The sequence below is a fragment of the Phyllostomus hastatus genome, unplaced genomic scaffold, assembly GCF_019186645.2.
Source record: "Phyllostomus hastatus isolate PE091 unplaced genomic scaffold, TTU_PhHast_1.1 phas_contig_308, whole genome shotgun sequence".
Classification (NCBI taxonomy): Eukaryota; Metazoa; Chordata; class Mammalia; order Chiroptera; family Phyllostomidae; genus Phyllostomus; species Phyllostomus hastatus.
The window spans coordinates 1,050,144-1,067,557 of record NW_025333848.1 but is presented as its reverse complement, the minus strand read 5'-3'; the positions used below and the strand labels follow the sequence as shown (position 1 = coordinate 1,067,557).

General features: G+C 35.8%; 1 protein-coding gene across 1 annotated transcript in view; it reads left to right on the top strand.

Annotated features, from left to right (window-relative positions):
• The first annotated feature begins 632 nt into the window (after positions 1-632).
• Positions 633-17,414, top strand: part of LOC123819415 (PZP alpha-2-macroglobulin like) — a 43,969-nt gene continuing 27,187 nt past the window's right edge. Inside the window, exons 1-13 of the mRNA XM_045839761.1 lie at positions 633-789; positions 7,261-7,444; positions 8,232-8,391; positions 8,558-8,610; positions 10,079-10,099; positions 10,360-10,528; positions 10,968-11,052; positions 13,399-13,507; positions 13,821-13,935; positions 14,086-14,195; positions 15,096-15,257; positions 16,549-16,776; positions 17,040-17,103. Coding sequence (XP_045695717.1) covers positions 692-789; positions 7,261-7,444; positions 8,232-8,391; positions 8,558-8,610; positions 10,079-10,099; positions 10,360-10,528; positions 10,968-11,052; positions 13,399-13,507; positions 13,821-13,935; positions 14,086-14,195; positions 15,096-15,257; positions 16,549-16,776; positions 17,040-17,103 — 1,558 coding nt within the window. The 5' untranslated portion in view covers positions 633-691. The remainder of the gene's footprint in view (positions 790-7,260; positions 7,445-8,231; positions 8,392-8,557; positions 8,611-10,078; positions 10,100-10,359; positions 10,529-10,967; positions 11,053-13,398; positions 13,508-13,820; positions 13,936-14,085; positions 14,196-15,095; positions 15,258-16,548; positions 16,777-17,039; positions 17,104-17,414) is intronic.

The window sequence follows — 17,414 nt, the reverse complement described above, 5'->3', positions numbered from 1 at the left end:
AACCTTGAAAATATAATGCTAAGTGAAAGAAATCAGACACAAAAGGCTACATGTGGTATTATGCCATTTATTTATATGAAATATCCAGAGAGAGAAATCCGTACAGCCAGAAAATAGATTACTGGTTGTCAGGGGCTGACAGAGGAAGGAACTGGGAGCAAGCACATTTGTTTTGGAGGCAATGAAATGTTCAATAATTAGATAGTGATGATGGTTGTATCACACCATGAATATACTAAAAATAACCTAATTGTACACTTTAACATGGTGACTTTTATGTTATGTAAATTATATTTAAATTAAAAATTGCTAAAAATGTGCCAGCTATGCAAAAAGTTGTATTTTTTTTTCCAGATTCAATGCTTTAAATAAAGGAAAAATTCACTTCCTGCAGACCTTATTCTATTACCATCAGGTTTTTCTTTCACTGTTCTATTTCACACTTTGAAAGAACCAGGAACTTTAAAACAAAACTACTCTCTTTTCTTCCCTTTGAAAGCAAGTATGCAGCCCTGAGGGTAATGAAGCAATCACTGAAAGCAACTACCCATTTAGCGAATCCGTGCCCAACTCTGAACTCTATTTTGAATCCTAAGGGTGGGGCTTGTTTGCAAACAGCAGCTATATAAAGCCTGGTAAATTGGGAGATATCAAAGATCTGGCTGAAGGCAGGCGTAATCATCTTTGAGGAATGCCCCTCACTATGGGGAAAGGCAGACTTCCTCACTCAAGTTTCGTGCTACTTCTCCTTGTCCTGTTTTCTACCAATGCCTCAAACTCTGCAGAACCGTAAGTCTCACTCAAAGTCCTTTTCTCAATGGTCTGTTCTTTATTTTAATCTATCATTTATATCTTTGCTTTCTTTTTCCTATTAAATGCTATTTTTTATTCCTTAAGATTCTTTCTAATCATAAGAAATTAATTATAAATAGTTAATACATTTTTCCTTTTATTTATTCCGTACTCTTAAAATAATAGTCGTCCACACTAAGAAGCATGTTTTCATTACAAACTGAAACCTCAGACTCCACATTCACAGATCCATTCTTTTTGGATAGACATTATTGACTATAAAAATATTTAAAGTGTATAGTGGGGTGCAATTTAACTCACATTGTAGACCACATGCAAAGAGAAAATACAGCTCCTTCATTTTTCAATAATTTATTGCATCTTCATCAAGAGGCTTCAGTAAATAGTCAATGCAGGGGGGAAATAGTTTAACCTTACTTAGTTATAAAGTTGGTGAAATCCAAAAACTAAGACTTCTCTTCCGTTTCTCTCCAATTCCTCTCTGAGGAATGTGAACTTCACTAATTACTGGTGGAGAAGAGGGGTCAGGGTCCTTTGTCACAGAGTTCTCTGTCTTCTTGGCCACTGTCGATCTGTCTTCTCCTTGTCTGCTAACATTTATCATTTGAATCTTTAACCATCTAGTTTGTCTCAGTTTGGTCCCTTTGCCAAGGAGTCCCAGAAGTTCTCTTTAGCTGACTTTAACTCACATTAGCCCTTTCTTGTCACATAGAACTACCAACTCTCTACACCATTCTGCCTCCAATTCCATGGCAGTCATTCCAACACAGCCTATGCTGCAGGATCACCTTTGCTAGTCACCCATTTGAGGCCTCTGACCTCAACCCAGCTGCCTTTACATTTCTTCTGGAGGGCTGCACAATTCTTAGATCCAACAGCAACATGTAAACACTAAAGTATCCTGGAAAGGTTAAACTTCTATGCCTCCCTTACCTACCCACACTGTACTCCTAGATGACTCTGATATAGCTACATCCCTGATTGATACAGAGTAGCCTCCAGAGTACAAAATGAGGAGAGGGGTAAATAGACCTGCTCAGTATGTTACCTTTATCCACTCATCACAGTTAGTCCTCTCCAGATCAAATCAAAGGAAGCAGAAATCAGAACTCTAACCAACTGAAGTTCTTTCATTCCTCAGGCTTTGTCAAAGCACAATTACTTAGTAACCAGAAGGAGCACATTTCTCTTTCATTATTCTTCTACCTCATCTACAACTGTGGATGGGGGTTCCATCTTCCATTGATTCCACTCACAGAGCACTTTGGAAATATGTAGGGGCTGTTCAGTTTTCTAAGTACAGGCTGAATAGAAGAAGCAAGTGGCATTTTGGGGAATCTGAAAGTTAAGCAGTCTGTGTTTTCAATCCAACACAACAGAGAACTATTCTGCCCATTGAAAACCATTACTTTACATCTTTCTCACCATTTAACAAAGAATGAGCCTCGTGACCTAGTTGCCAATACGTGGAAAACCTCACCTTAACCCTCCAGCATTAGCTTTTGATGTGATAAATGAGAGTTATTGCCTAGAGAATGAGTTCTCCCCTGCCTTCTGTCAGTAACTTCAGAGAGATAGAGGTTACGGAAAAACATGATGAAAAAAGAAAATGAAAAGTGATCAGTTTAATCATCTGCAAAATTTAATCACTCCTACAAAGGCAAATAGTTAAAATTCAAACATTCATGATTAAGTAATACTTTAAACGATTTACTCAGTTTCAAGTGAAATCTTAGGCAAATTACTCAACCTTGATAAGTCCCAATTTCAATATTTGTAGAATGAATACTAACGAAACCTTTGCAAAATAGTTGTTTGAAATACCAAACGTAGGTGAAATAAATTTTTTAATTGTGATCTCAATTAGGCTAATAAAAATAAAAGGAGTATGTGGAATAAAATTATAATACACTAATGATTTATTTCCTATTGATATCAAAAAAATAAAAGGGGAAAGGAGATGGGGAGGTTAAAAAGTAATTATTATTTTATAGAGTCTATAATTAATACTATACTGCATACTTAAAAATTGCTAAGAGGATAGACCTTATGTTGTGTTCTCATTACAATAATAATAATAGTTGAAGAGAGGGAACTTTTGGAAATGATGGATATGTTTATAGCAAAGGTTGTACTGATTTCACAGCTATATACTTAACTACATACTAGTCAAGTAGTACACACTAAATATGTTCAGCTTTTTGTGTGTCAGTCATACCTTAATAAAGTGATTTTACAACATGTAGAGAAAATAAAGTCTTTGGAAATGAAGCGTTAAAGTAGCCATAACTTTGGTCTATAAGTTTATTATGTAAGCAGCGTCCAGAGAATAATATTACAATTCAATTTGGAGAGGTGAAAGAGATACGGCAATAGACCAATGTATGAGTCACTCAAGTAAAAACTGGTAATCTTCTACTTCCTAAATATGGTCAGGAGTTACTAACAAATGAGGAGGTTTTTTGTTTTATTTTGTTTTTAATATATTTTATTGATTATACTATTACAGTTGTACCATTTCCCCCCTTTACTCCCCTCCACCCCATACCCCCTCTCCCACCCACGTTCCCCCACTTTAGTTCATGTCCATGTGTCATACTTATGAGTTCTTTAGCTTCTACATTTCCCATACTATTCTTGCCCTTCCCCTGTCTATTTTCTACCTACCATCTATGCTACTTATTCTCTGTACCTATTCCCCCTCTCTCCTCCTCTCACTCCCCTGTTGCTAACCCTCCATGTGATCTCCATTTCTGTGGTTCTGTTCCTGTTCTAGTTGTTTGCTTAGTTTCTTTTGGTTTTGCTTTAGGTGTGGTTGTTAATAATTGTGAGTTTGCTGTCCTTTTACTATACATGTTTTTTCTTTATCTTCCTTTCATAGAAGTCCCTTTAGCATTTCATAAAATAAGGGCTTGGTGATGATGAACTCCTTTAACTTGACCTTATCTGAGAAGCACTTTATCTGCCCTTCCATTCTAAATGAGAGCTTTGCTGGATAGAGCAATCTGGAATGTAGGTCCTTGTCTTTCATGACTTGGAATATTTCTTTCCAGCCCCTTCTTGCCTGTAAGGTCTCTTTTGAGAAATCAGCTGACAGTCTGATGGGAACTCCTTTGTAGGTGACTGTCCCCTTATCTCTTGCTGCTTCTAGGATTCTCTCCTTCATTTTTTACCTTGGCTAATGTAATTATGATGTGCCTTGGTGTGTTTCTTCTTGGGTCCAACTTCTCTGGGGCTCTCTGAGCTTCCTGGATTTCTTGGAAGACTATTTCCTTTGCCAGATTGGGGAAGTTCTCCTTTATTATTTGTTCAAATACATGCTCAATCTGTTGCTTTTCCCCTTCCCTTTCTGGTACCTTTATAATTCGAATGTTAGAATGTTTAAAGGTGTCCTGGATGCTCTTAAGCTTCTCCTCATTTTTTTGAATTATTATTTCTTCATGCTTTCCTGCTTGGTTGATTCTATCTTCCTTCTGGTCCACTGTACTGTTTTGAGACCCAGTTTCCTTCCCTTCACTATTGGTTCTCCTCCGTACATCTTCCTTCATCTCTTTTATGGTAACCTGCATCTTTTCATCTAATTTGCGCCCAAAATCAACCAATTCCGTGAGTTTTCTGATCACCAGTGTTTTGAACTGTGCATCTGATAGATTGGCTATTTCTTGGTCGGTCAACAGGATGAGTTCTGGGGGACTGATCTGTTCTTCTATTGGAAACATGTCTCTCCCTGTCTCTCCTTTTTTTTTCTTTTTTTTTTTCCAGTCTGGTAGCTCTTGTTACGGTGGGAGGCGGAGCCTTAGGTGTTCACCAGGGCTGGGCACCCCAGTCACTAGATTGTGACGTTATATGTGGGGGCGAGGGCGGGAGCAGGGATGGGAGGGAACAATGGCGGTAGTTCCCTTCTCCTGGGATCCCAGTCCCTTCTCTGGGATCCTGGGCTGCAAGCTCTGCCCTGGTCCACAATCGCCGCCTCACTGGGTCCGCCAGCCACAGCTTGCGTACTCAGGGACCACCAATGCGTTCTTGCGCACCCCAGGTGGCTGAGTTCACGCCAAGTTTTCCCCGACCTCCGGGGGCCCACCCGGTTCATCCTCATGGCCCCTCCTGCCAGTCTGGATACACGGGTCTACTTCAACTTCTTGGCTGGCCGACTTCCATTCAGATAAATTTTCTATCAGTTCTGGGTGTTATTCTAGCTCTAAATTGTTGTTGTTCTAATCTTGGTTGTGCGTGGAGGTACAGTGCGTCCACCTATTCCTCCATCTTGCTGGAAGTCCACAAATGAGGAGTTTAACTAGGAGTTTGAAGGAAATAGAAAACTTTGCAAAGAAATATCTTAAAGTAATCATCCTAGAAGTTTGACCCTACTTTGTTCTTCCTGAGTTGGATGGAAAGAATTCAGAATAGGAAAAAGATGTATAGAAATGGACACTGGAACTGCCTGCTCCCATATGGTTGTTTTTACCACTGTCAATGCAGTAAGGCTTGTAGAAGGCTGTTGTTGTTGGGAAAATTTTAAAAAATATATTATTTATCACATCTTAGAAAGAGCAGATGTGCAGTTGATCAGAAATACTCAAGTGCAAGAAAGGGATTCAGTGAGAGGTACTATCTGAATGACCTTGGGTAGTTTATTTAACTACTCTGAGTCTCTCTGCTTCAGAACAAAACATTAGTATTTGTGCAATAAGCAGTCTGAGGTTTTAATGATTTAAGAGTGACTCTAAAGATTCATGGCATATTATTTTGCCAAGGAACAATTTAAAACATATACAGGAAGACTGCTGGACCAGACTATGTGGAGACTGCACTTGACTTCCAGGTTCAACAACTAAACTGTCTTTGTTATTCTCTACTCCTAGTCTCACACTTATTAATTTTGTAAAGTACTAAAATTGTGTTTCATGTTGGTGATAGAAAGGAAAGGACAATAAAATAATATAAAATAGTTCATTTAATTGCAAAGATATTCTATAAGTAAATGGCTTAAACCTACAGGCACTAAATTAGTAAAGCTTTGAGGATTCACATTTTATGTATAATATACTGATTTAGTGAAGGGGCAGAGATATTATCTCACTGTTATATATATTCAAATGTGGGAATTAATGAGGATCATGTGTTTTAGCTCTCATGAACATGAGGATATATTGCATGTACCTTATAGGATTGTTGAGAGAATTAAATGGCTTAACAGAAACTAGTTAATACGATTCTTGGCAAGCAGCAGATACTTAAGAAACACAGATTCTCTTTCAGCCCATGGAGATTCAGAGTATGGAGAGATTATGTGGAGCTGAATGCTGCAGGAAAGGTGTCACTGAAAATGGTTCCTGAAGAATGGATCGAACTGTGACAGGGAATATGAGTATGTCATAGACAAAGGAAACTCATCAATGAAGTCAAGATGAAAAGGCAAAGCTCACATAAAAAATTTCTCACACCTCTGAATAATTAAATACATTCAAGAATTTAAGTCAGATTTTTCAAAGTAATATATATTACAAGAACTCATTTTGTAATAAAAAGATAATTTATCCATTGACAAATTCTTGACATAAGCATATATTTTATAAACATAGAAATATTCATACTGAGACATTCAGATTGATTACCTCAAGAGAATCAGAATGAAAGAGAATGGGAAACAAGTGCTCTGTGGACTTGTGTGACATGTATGTGTACGTAAAAATTATTGATAAAGAGCACAGGCTGAGAACCAAAGTATCGCAGGTTTGATTCCCAGCCAGGGAACATGCCAGGGTTGCAGGCCACAGCCCCCAGCAACTGCACATTGATGTTTCTCTCTCTCTTTCTCCCTCCCTTCCCTCTCAAAAAATAAATAAATAAATCTTTTTAAAAAAAGAGAATTATAAAAAAATTGATAAAAATTAAAACTTGTTGATTGAAAAACTATTGATTTTTTGAATAGGCTATATCCGAGGAACCTAAAGAAACCGCATATATGTTCTTTTTCTGCATTAAGAAAATTATTTTGCAATATACATATATATTACTTTAATAATGAATATATGGTCACTGAAGTTTTTCCATTGAATTTATATAAATCCAGTCATGGTGTTCATGCACAGGTGATGCTTACTTAGATAGATTTTAATGTAAATTGTTTCATAAAGTAAGCAATCACCCATCATTTATTATGTGTGTGTCCTTTTACAAGAACATGAAAGAAAAGAATTTAGCTATTAAGATTCTTTAAAACAAAGAATGCCTATAAAATTGAAACATCTTTGATGTCAACTTCCAGTAGACTGTGTGCCTGAGGAACTATTGATGAGTAAAAGGTACTCTTATGCTAATAAGATGGAGGTCACAGTATAGAACTGACTGAAGCAGTAAATATATATTGTTATGGAAAAGACAATTATGGTTGAAAATGCTTGCTATCTTGTATTTTTCTCTAATTTGGCCTTTTTCCCTTCCCAGGCAGTATATGGTGCTGGTCCCCTTCTTGCTCCACACTGGAACCCCTGAGAAAGTCTGCCTCCTTCTGAGTCACTTGAATGAGACAGTGACTCTAAGTGCTTCCTTGGAGTCTCTCAGGGAGAACAGGAGCCTCTTTGCTGACTTGGTGACAGAGAAGGACTTATTCCGCTGTGTCTCCTTCACTGTGAGTACTAGCTGCCTGTCCCTGTTCAGTACATTATATTGAGTCATGGTGATGGACAGCTCATGTTCAGTCCCAAAGAATGATGTTAGAAGGTTAGTGAGAATTTCAGAAAGCCAAAGTAAATGAGTTTTTAGCTACTGAGGAATAAACCATGAATTTTTTCACCAGAGTAGGGGAGAAATATTTTTGTACATGCCAAATTTCAATTTAATTCCTAAAAAAAAATATTAACAGTTGTATTAGCCACAGAAATTGTATAATTTAGAGGAGCTTTCTTGCTTTGTTATATAACCATCTCTGTCGGGCCAGAGTTGGGCAATGCCTAGAAACAGCCTGAACAAATACCTCATTACAGAACAGCATGGAGCAGAATTCCTCTCTTGCAGAGGGACATTAAGTGTCTTTGTCCTTGGAATGTATAAATGATTCAAGATTCTCCAAGCAAATATACAGTACCTCTGTGAGGTTGCCCAACTTAGGACACTTAGCTCCTATATTGTCCCATACTTTTTCAGAGATGTTTCTCTCCATTTGTTCAGAATACACATTGCATTTAACAGGAGTAAGACTTAAAAAGTAGAGTTCCAAATGAGCTATATGAGGTTCCATTGATGGCTGATCTTACTGATATTGTTCTCATATTAATATCTATACTCTTATACATGGAGAAATATTCACACTTACCTAGCCCTTGGTGAAGCTGAAGAAGAGAGAGAAAGTAGTCATGATTGAAGGAGTCAGAGGGAGAAGACTGAGCTGGTCCTCAGTAGCATCCTTTGTTCTTTAGCTCCCAAGGATCTCATCCTCTTCAGAGGTGGTTTTCTTCACTGTCCAGATAAAGGGACCAACACAAGACTTCAGGAAGAGAAAGACAGTATTGGTAAAGAATGATCAAAGTCTGGTCTTTGTCCAGACAGATAAACCCATCTATAAACCAGGACAGACAGGTATGTAAGGAAATTCCACCATTTGGGGCAACACTAAGCAGAGCCACCCCCTCAACAGGTTTTCCAGCCAAAGTCACCATTACCCTGATCTCTTGGCCCTCTGGGTTACTACCCAAAATACCTCCTTTATCATGTCTTGAGACTCATCAGAGAATTTCTTTTCCAGTAAAATTTCGTATTGTCTCTGTGGATGAAAATTTTCACCCCCTGAATGAACTGGTAAATATCTCAATATTTTATAGTTTGGGTGGGTGATGGGTGGTGGGTGGTGGGATGAGAGCACTCATCCAAGGAAGGATGGGAGTATTGAGGAAAAGTGAGATGAAAGACATTCTTTTGGGAACCTAGATTCCAACTTTACTACAAATCTAGAGTCTTCTATAAGGCATAATTGAGGGGTAAGAGGTGAGGAAGCTCTTTTCTCTTATAACAGTATTTACTCAGTCTGGAAATAGCTATAATTTTTGCTCTCAAAACACTACATTAAGCAAAATGAAGATGCACATTAAAAGTTATGTGCTATCCAGATCCATACTCTGAAGGAGTTTATGACTAATTAAAACACCAAGGAGTTTCACTTCTTCTAAATATATATACATTATAAAATATATTTTATTATACAGTCAAACCTAAGTTCTCAAATGTCTTGGTTCTCAAACAATTCAGTTCTTGGCCATGTTGTTCATGGAAAAAATGTCTCCGTTGTCTAACAGAATTATTGGCCTTAATTCTCCACCTGACAACACTTTCATGCTGATACCTATAGGATCTTTCATGTGTCTCTTGGGTAACCAAGAAGATTCAGTTTTTAAACAGATCACTTCTTAAACAGTTTTCCAGAACAAATTAAGGTCAAGAACTGAGGTTCCACTGTATTATATATATTTATACATGTGTAATGTACATTATATATGAAGTCTTCATTTATATAAATTGTATGTTCCTTCAGCTAGCTTTCAATATGAAGGCAAAGAAGCAAGGCTACTTTTAAAAGTTAGATATTAAACAATTTTTTAAAAGACTATTTCTTTATTTTAGAGAGAGGTAAAGGAAGGGAGAAAAAAAGGGAGAGAAACATCAATGTGTGGTTGCGTCTCACATGGCCACCATTAAGGACTCAGCCTGCAACACAGGCGTGTGCCCTGACTGAGAATCGAACCCTCAACCCTTTGGTTCTCAGCCCGTGCTCAATCTACTGAGCTACATCAGCCTGGCATAAACAATTTTAAAATTAGAAGAAATATTCTTGGTTTACTTTTAACCAAATAATTCTGGGAATTCTTTCCTATTAAGGCTAAATAATAACATATAACTCTATGAATATCCATTTCTAATCTATGTAAGTAAACAGTGTGGTTATATTCTTCACAAGAAGGGTTTTTAGTACCTAAATAATATTATTGGTGAATAATATCAATAAATTGATAGATATTAACAAGTATTATTCAACAATAACATTTTTCAGGGAAATGATAACACAATGACTTTTGAAGAAATATATCCATGCTTTCTCAGAACTATTTATTGATTTCCCTGAACAATTCCACTTACTTTATGTTTCAGGTTAAATTCTGATATATCTTATTACAAATATTATTTGTCCTTAGTAAGCTGTTTGGTCATAAGTCCGAAATTGTAGTCTTTGGTGAAATTCTAATTACATCTCTTCTTTCATTTTTTCACATAGATTCCACTGGTATACCTTGAGGTAAGCAACAGAAAGGGTATCTTATAAGTCAGTGCATTTAAGAAAGAGGAAGTTCTGATAATATTTTAGACAGACAAACTTCTGTTAAAACAACTTTCAGATCTGTATTTTCCTACTCTCAGATGTCAGGTTTATTGTGGTTCACCTTCCTTCTGGGTTTCTTCCCTGAAGGCAATGTCAGTTATCAATCCAAAAGTCATGTATTTTGTCAAGGGCTGTCATGACTAAATATTATTCCCATGCTCTTTTCTTATCTCTAGAACCCAAAAAGGAGTCGAATTGGACAATGGCAGAATCTCAAGTTAGAGAGTGGCCTCAAACAATTAGCCTTTCCCCTCTCATCAGAGCCAATTCAGGGCTCCTACAAGGTGGTGGTGAAGAGGGAATCAGGCGGACATATAGAGCACTTCTTTACTGTGGAGGAATTTGGTATGGATTATGAAAGATAAAAGGGTCATAACTTTTTGGTTCATAGTATGAACTCACTTAGATCCTTTGACTTTTCCACAAGTATGTTTAACTTGGAGTAGAGTCAACTATATCTTATTCTAAGGCCATCATCATTCTGTGAACGCAGAAGTTTGCAAGAGCTTGAAGATTTTTAGTAGCAAGTTACACTTTGCCAAATATTAAAATTCTTATTTCAATGGAACCATCATCATTTGTTAACATTATTAAGATCTGTGGTGGCCACAAAGTCAACCTTTGCATAAATTGTTAAACTTAATCATCTTCAAGTTGATACTCTACATTGAAAAATAAATGTAACTTTCTATGGTATTTTTGTGGAAAAATTATAGGCATAAAAATATTTGTATTTCCATTAAATGTTTACCAGCCTCTTTATTTTTGTTATCTCTGTCAACAGTGGTTCCCAAGTTTGAGGTCAAAGTTCAAGTCCCAAAGATAATCACTGTCATGGATAAAAAAGTGAAAATATCAGTATGTGGAATGTGAGTTAAATTGTTTTTGTCTGAAATTCATTTTTGCCTCAGTTTTGAGTGATTATTTACCTACATACACAATTATAAATTACTTTTTTCCTCAGTACTTTTTAAAACTTATTTCAATGACTCCTCTTTATTTTTAGCATTAAATTTTTCAAATGCACAAGAGTGGAAACACTCATAATCATAACTTAACAAATAACATCTTTCCTTATTTGCTGTATCTTTTTTTTCTTTAACAATTCAGGATAAATTACAAAAATCATGACATTTTGACACAGCTGCAACATATGGACTTCTAAAGATCAGTGACATTTTATTTATGTATTTATTTGTTTATTTATTTATATTTTTAAAATATTTTTTCTCTTTTTTATTGTTGTACAGTTACAGTTGTTCCCATTTTCCCCCCATTATACTCCCCTGCCCTACCCACCCCCACTTCCCACCCCCTCCCCACCATTGTCTTTGTCTATGGGTCCTTTATACATGTTCCTTAACTTGACCATTCCTCTTCTTTTCTCTGTTACAACCCTCCCCTCTGGTCACGGTCAGTTTGTTCTTTATTTCCATATCTCTGGTTCTGTTTTGCTTGCTTGTTTGCTTTGTTGATTAGGTTCCACTTACAGGTGAGATTATATGGTATTTGTCCTTCACTGCCTGGCTTATTTCACTCAGCATAACACTCTCCAGTTCCATCCAGGCTGTCGCAATAGTGACATTATGTAATCATGATGCCATTATCACACTTAATAAACTTAAAGGTAATTGTTCAACACTAATTTTGAATTTATACTCAAGTACCTTTGATTTTCATAAAAATGTCTTTACACATCGCTTTTGGTTATGACTCATATACACCTTTTCTTTCCAAGTCTCTACAATGGAAACAAATGAGCAAAATAGAACCAGAGGCATGGAAATAACAAACTGACAGTCACCAGAGGGGAGGAGGGAAGAGGATAACAAGGGAAAAAAGGGAAGAGTCAAGTCAAGGAACATGAATAGAGGACTCATGGACAAAGACAATGGAGAGGGATTGATATGGGAGTGGGGGATCTAGGGTAGGGGAGAGAAACGGGGGAAAATGCTGGACAACTGCAACTGAATATAGTAAAAAATTTTTATTGTATTCTTCCCATTACCATTTGGTTCTGCAATCACTACACCATTGTCCATATCCATGAGTTTTTTCTCCTTTTTGCTCAACGCCTTGACCCTTAACCTACCCCTGAACTTAGTGGAAATTTTCAATTGCATACAAAAGTTGACAGAACAGCAAAACATAACTGCATGTGCCCTGCATTTTTTATAATTAAAAAATTATAACTATAATTTTTTATAAAAATTACAAAATTTGCCAATTTTGTTCCATTGATTCTTCCCCTAAAGTTTTGCCCTAATATTTTTAAACATGCCTTAGGAAATCTATAAATACCTCGAAGTTTTAAAAATCTAGGCCCTCCTTTTTCCCCATAGTATTAGCTTATGGAAAACAATGGGCCCATTGGCCTGTAAATGTGCCACTTGTTCCACTTGCCCGATTGCTCTCTCATGGTACATTGATTTAATTAATTTTGCTCTTTCTTCTAGCCAGTTTTAAAAGAAAAGTCTGGCTGTTTTGCATCAATCCTCTGGGTGCGGTAAAAGAACAAATTTTTAAGCACTAAAATAATCACTATTTTTAATTTTTTGAGCAATTTCCATACTGGTTTCATACCAGTATGAAATCAGAACTGGTTGTTCTGATCATATTGTTTACTTGAAATGATATTGGAAGCATTTGCAATTAGGAAAGAAAACTAATGATCCCCCAAAGAATTATCAATTATTCCAGTTGTATTAAAAATAGAGAGATGTAAGAATAAATAACTGATGTAAGTATAGAGTGCACACAAACAAAAATTTATATGCCCCATGATTGGTTTTTCAGGACTTTCTCTCTCTCTCTTTCTCTCTCTCTCTCTCTCTCTCTCTCTCTCTCTCTCTCTCTCTCTCTCTCTCTCTTTGTGTGTTTTCTTTATTACTTATTTTTTATTTATCACATAATTTTTATTTGGTAGAAAGAGCAAGTTTTGATTTATAATGACAAAATAAAAAGAATAAGAAAAATAAATAGGCTAAACAGAAGAAATAAAAATATTCCAAACAACTTGGCTGTACATTGAAGTATCAAATGTCTTAATGGGTAATATATTGATAGAGGCATTTTCTAGACATGTTTCTACTTGATATGAGTCTAAAATAAATAAAGTTATACAGGGAGCTGTAGAGAATAATTGTGCTGTACTGGGCTGGTAGTGAAAATTTATATAACTTTCCTCAGTTCCTGATTTATTTCTTACATGACAGATACACCTATGGGAAACCTGTCCCAGGACTTGCAACTGTGCGCGTGTGCCGAAATTCATTTCGATCTTTTTACTGTAAAAAAAATGTCTGTGAAGAATTCAGTCAACAGGTTAGTACACAGTGTTCTCTCTAGAGACTGTCATTGTTGACAACCAGTGAGCTACCCCATTTTACTGAAAGGCATCAGAGTAAGCTGATCCCCAAATGTTCCTCACCAAAAATAAAATATTTACCTTTAGTCAACAAAATTCTCATTTTGATGACTGATCATAGAGATTACAAATCAAATGTGAACATTAAATTCCTAAAGGTCGATTCGCCTGTTTAACCCAAAGCTGTCATGGCATCAGAAAGAAAATAGTGGATTAGTGACTATTGGCCTGAATCGGTATGACATTTATCAATTCTTATATTCTTTTCAGCTCAATAGCAATGGCTGCACCACTCAAGAAGTAAATACAGGCTTGTTCCATATTAGATCTGCGGGTTTGGAAATGCAACTTAATGTGGAAGCCAAGATCAGAGAAGAGGGAACAGGTTTGAGTACCAAATTAACATGGGAGATAAAGCAGTAGACATTGACTTGTTTCCCATAATAAAACAGGGGTCATAACAGAGGTGGTAGAAAATGAATTTTAGGACTAAAGTAACTTCAAGAGTACTTACTCTTTTCTACATATTTTTCAGAACTAGAGTTCACTGGACATGGGACCAGTAAAATCACAAACATTGTAACCAGACTCAAGTTTGTGAAAGTGGATTCACACTTTAGACGAGGAATACCCTTCTTTGGACAGGTAGAGTGTGTTGCAATTTTACAGGTAAATGAAGTGTCTAGTTGTACCTAGTTCGAGGACACACTGATGTAGTCCATACCTGGTTAGTGTTATCAATTAATTAATATGACCAAAATCATTGAACCAAACAAAAGTAGATACTTTCCTTCATAATATCACTGATAAAATGCACAAACACACAATACATTATTATGAGAATCAGAGGCACTGTTTCTTTGTTGAACATGTAACTAATCAAGATGATTAATGTCATGTAAGTTAGTCATTTCAAGCCCTTTCTCCCACCCATTTCATAATAAATAAGTATATATCTGCCATTATCCAGCCCGTATCAGAATTTTAATAGACTTTCTCACAAATGACTCTCAAGTTATGGCTGTCAGTATCTTTCTTTAGATCTCTTATTCTGCTTAAAATAAATGAATAAGTGGTTTTCATTTTAAACATTGGAATTATAATAGTGCAGTTTATGGTTATTATTCTTGTATTATTTTCACTTTCAGGGTATACTTTAAGAATAACAAAATAAACAGTAATGGGAGAAAGTTGGGGCAACTGTAATTGAACAACAATAAAAAATAATAAAATAAATAAATAATAATGATTTTATTCATATTAACTGTTAACTTTACCAGTTTTATGGTTATTTAATTTTTCTCAAACATTTTGTGTGGATTTGTTTCAGAAAATAAAAATAGAGTAAGAATTCAAATTATAAAAAGGAGATGGAAAGACATGAGGATTCAAATGGTAGGAAATAGCTTTGCAGTCAATATGGAAAAGCTGATTCTTGGTCTTTGGTTTTTGTGCTCAGTTAGGGGAGCAAATAAGTGTGTTCCCAGGAGTTCTACCCTCTCTCAGTATTATCCACATAACTTAGCAAGTACTTTTCTTCTTTAGGTGCTTCTGGTGGATGAAAATAATGTGCCCATCTCCAATAAACTCGTCTCCATCTTTGCAAATGAAGTCAATTACTTTTTCAACGCAACCACCAATGAACAGGGTCTTGCACAGTTTTCAATCAATACTACCAACATATTGAGTAGCCAATTTTTTATTACAGTAAGTATGAAAGGAAAAAAAAACTTGAGGACAAAGAAAAACCTTAGTAACAGTCATGCATTCAAAAGTGAATAAGTACACAGATTAAGAAGCTATCCAACTTGGGATAAACTTGAGGAAAATGTAATTGAAAATAAAAAAGATGTCAGAAAAGATATTGTAGAAGTGCCTGATAATTTGATTATAATTTTTTTTTAATGTTATGTATTATCCAAAAATTTTTTTGGATTTTTTTTCCTAAACAATATCAGTTCTTCAATGGGTAATTCATGTAATTTGTTCTATGTTGCTTTTCCACATCTACTTATTTTTAAAATTATTAGAATCCCCCTATACATGCACACTTATATATTGCCTAATGAATAGGAGAAAAAGAGTTCTATAGCTAAAAAGCTTTCATGCTTTCAATTTCAAGCCAAAAATGGTAAAAATACTATGACTTATTGATTCTAGCTTAGATAAATGGCATATATATTGTTTACATTTTCCAAGGTTCATATGTTAATTCATTTTAAAAATATGTAATGATGTTTGTTTTCTGTGTAATAGATACCTATTCTTCCCTATGATTGAAAAGGTGAATAAATAGTGCCGCTTTACTTGAAAAATTTCTGTGAAGTTAACAGAACTATAAATTAATAGCCTAATTTATTTAAGTGCAGTAATTTTAAAAATAAGAACTTTATTATGAGAGCAAATAGGGTACACACAATACACCTAATAAATTCAGGAAAAGTATAAGTGCACCCAGAAAAGATCTGAGTAGCAACTCTTGCAAAGGAAAAAAATAGAAATCTCTGCTAAGCAATATCTTCAAGATTTATAGGTCCATAAACTACATAGGCCTTAAAAATAAGAAGTCACAACAATGATGAGTCATAGATGCTAATTTGCTAAGAATTATTTATAAACAATTTTGAGACCCATAATGCAATAATATATTTGGTTTGTATATAATGAGATTTTAATTAAACCAATTTAAAAAGAACTCCCATTATCTGAAGATTTTATCCTTCTAATTGGGGCATTATTTTTCTGCCGGCTCTGAGCTGGAGAGTCAAATGAGTGATGAGCTGGAAGAATCAGGGCAAAGGAAATACATTTGTAGATAATTTTTTATCTGTGTAAATTTAGATGTTGACAACATGTTTAGCTGGTGGTCAACAGGATGAAGGAAGATGCACAGTATATTTTAGAGAAGATACAAAATTTTAACTATTCCTTTCGGTGGGAGGCTAACATGAAGAACTTCAAGACAGCATTAATTCTTCACTCTTCTGTTTTTAATCAGGCCCACCATGAGAAACCTAACATGTGTACTAACTATGCATGGCTAGAAGAAGAGCACCAGACAGCTTTTCACACTGCGAGTCAAGTTTATTCCTTAAGTGGAAGCTATGTTCAGGTGGAGCCTGTGGATAGTACCCTGCCCTGTGGCCAAACACAGACTATCAAGGCACACTACATACTCAGGGGGTCAGCCACTGGGGAACTAAAGGAGCTCACTTTCTATTACCTGGTAAGATTAAAGCCACAGAATATATTTGGAGTTTATCAGTAAACAAAAGTGGTGAATGGGGCCAGTAGTGTAAAAATTACTTCTGCACTACCATCTTGCTTTCTCATCCATGTTTCCCTTGATTCTTTGATTTTCACGGGGTTGATTCTCTCCAGCAGAGACTCAACAATCAAAAGTAGGTTACATGGGGAATAAAGTTGAAAACTGTCAGGCTCAAGAAAACGTTTTGTTGGGTTGTTTTTTTTTACAATTTTTCATTTCAGATCATGGCTAAGGGAGGCATCATCAGATCAGGAACACACGTGCTGCCTGTAGAGCCAGAAGATGGTGAGTACCTCCCAGTCAGTCTCCCCATTTCTTTCCCAGCACACCCACCCTTACATCTCAGTGAAAGTTCACAAATGAGGAAATCATTTCCATTGTCTCTTTATACTAGGACACAAAAGAAATTGTAAATAAGTGTGTGTGTGTCAGGAGAATAATTTTGAGTTATTCAGATTTAAGTTGGTTTAGGTATCAACTGGGTGTAAAATCAGATAAAGAAAATAATGAGTGTAGGCCACTTTAACTTATTCTACAATTGAACTTGTGAAGTGAGACATTAGCCTATTAATTTTACCAATTAACTAGAATCACAC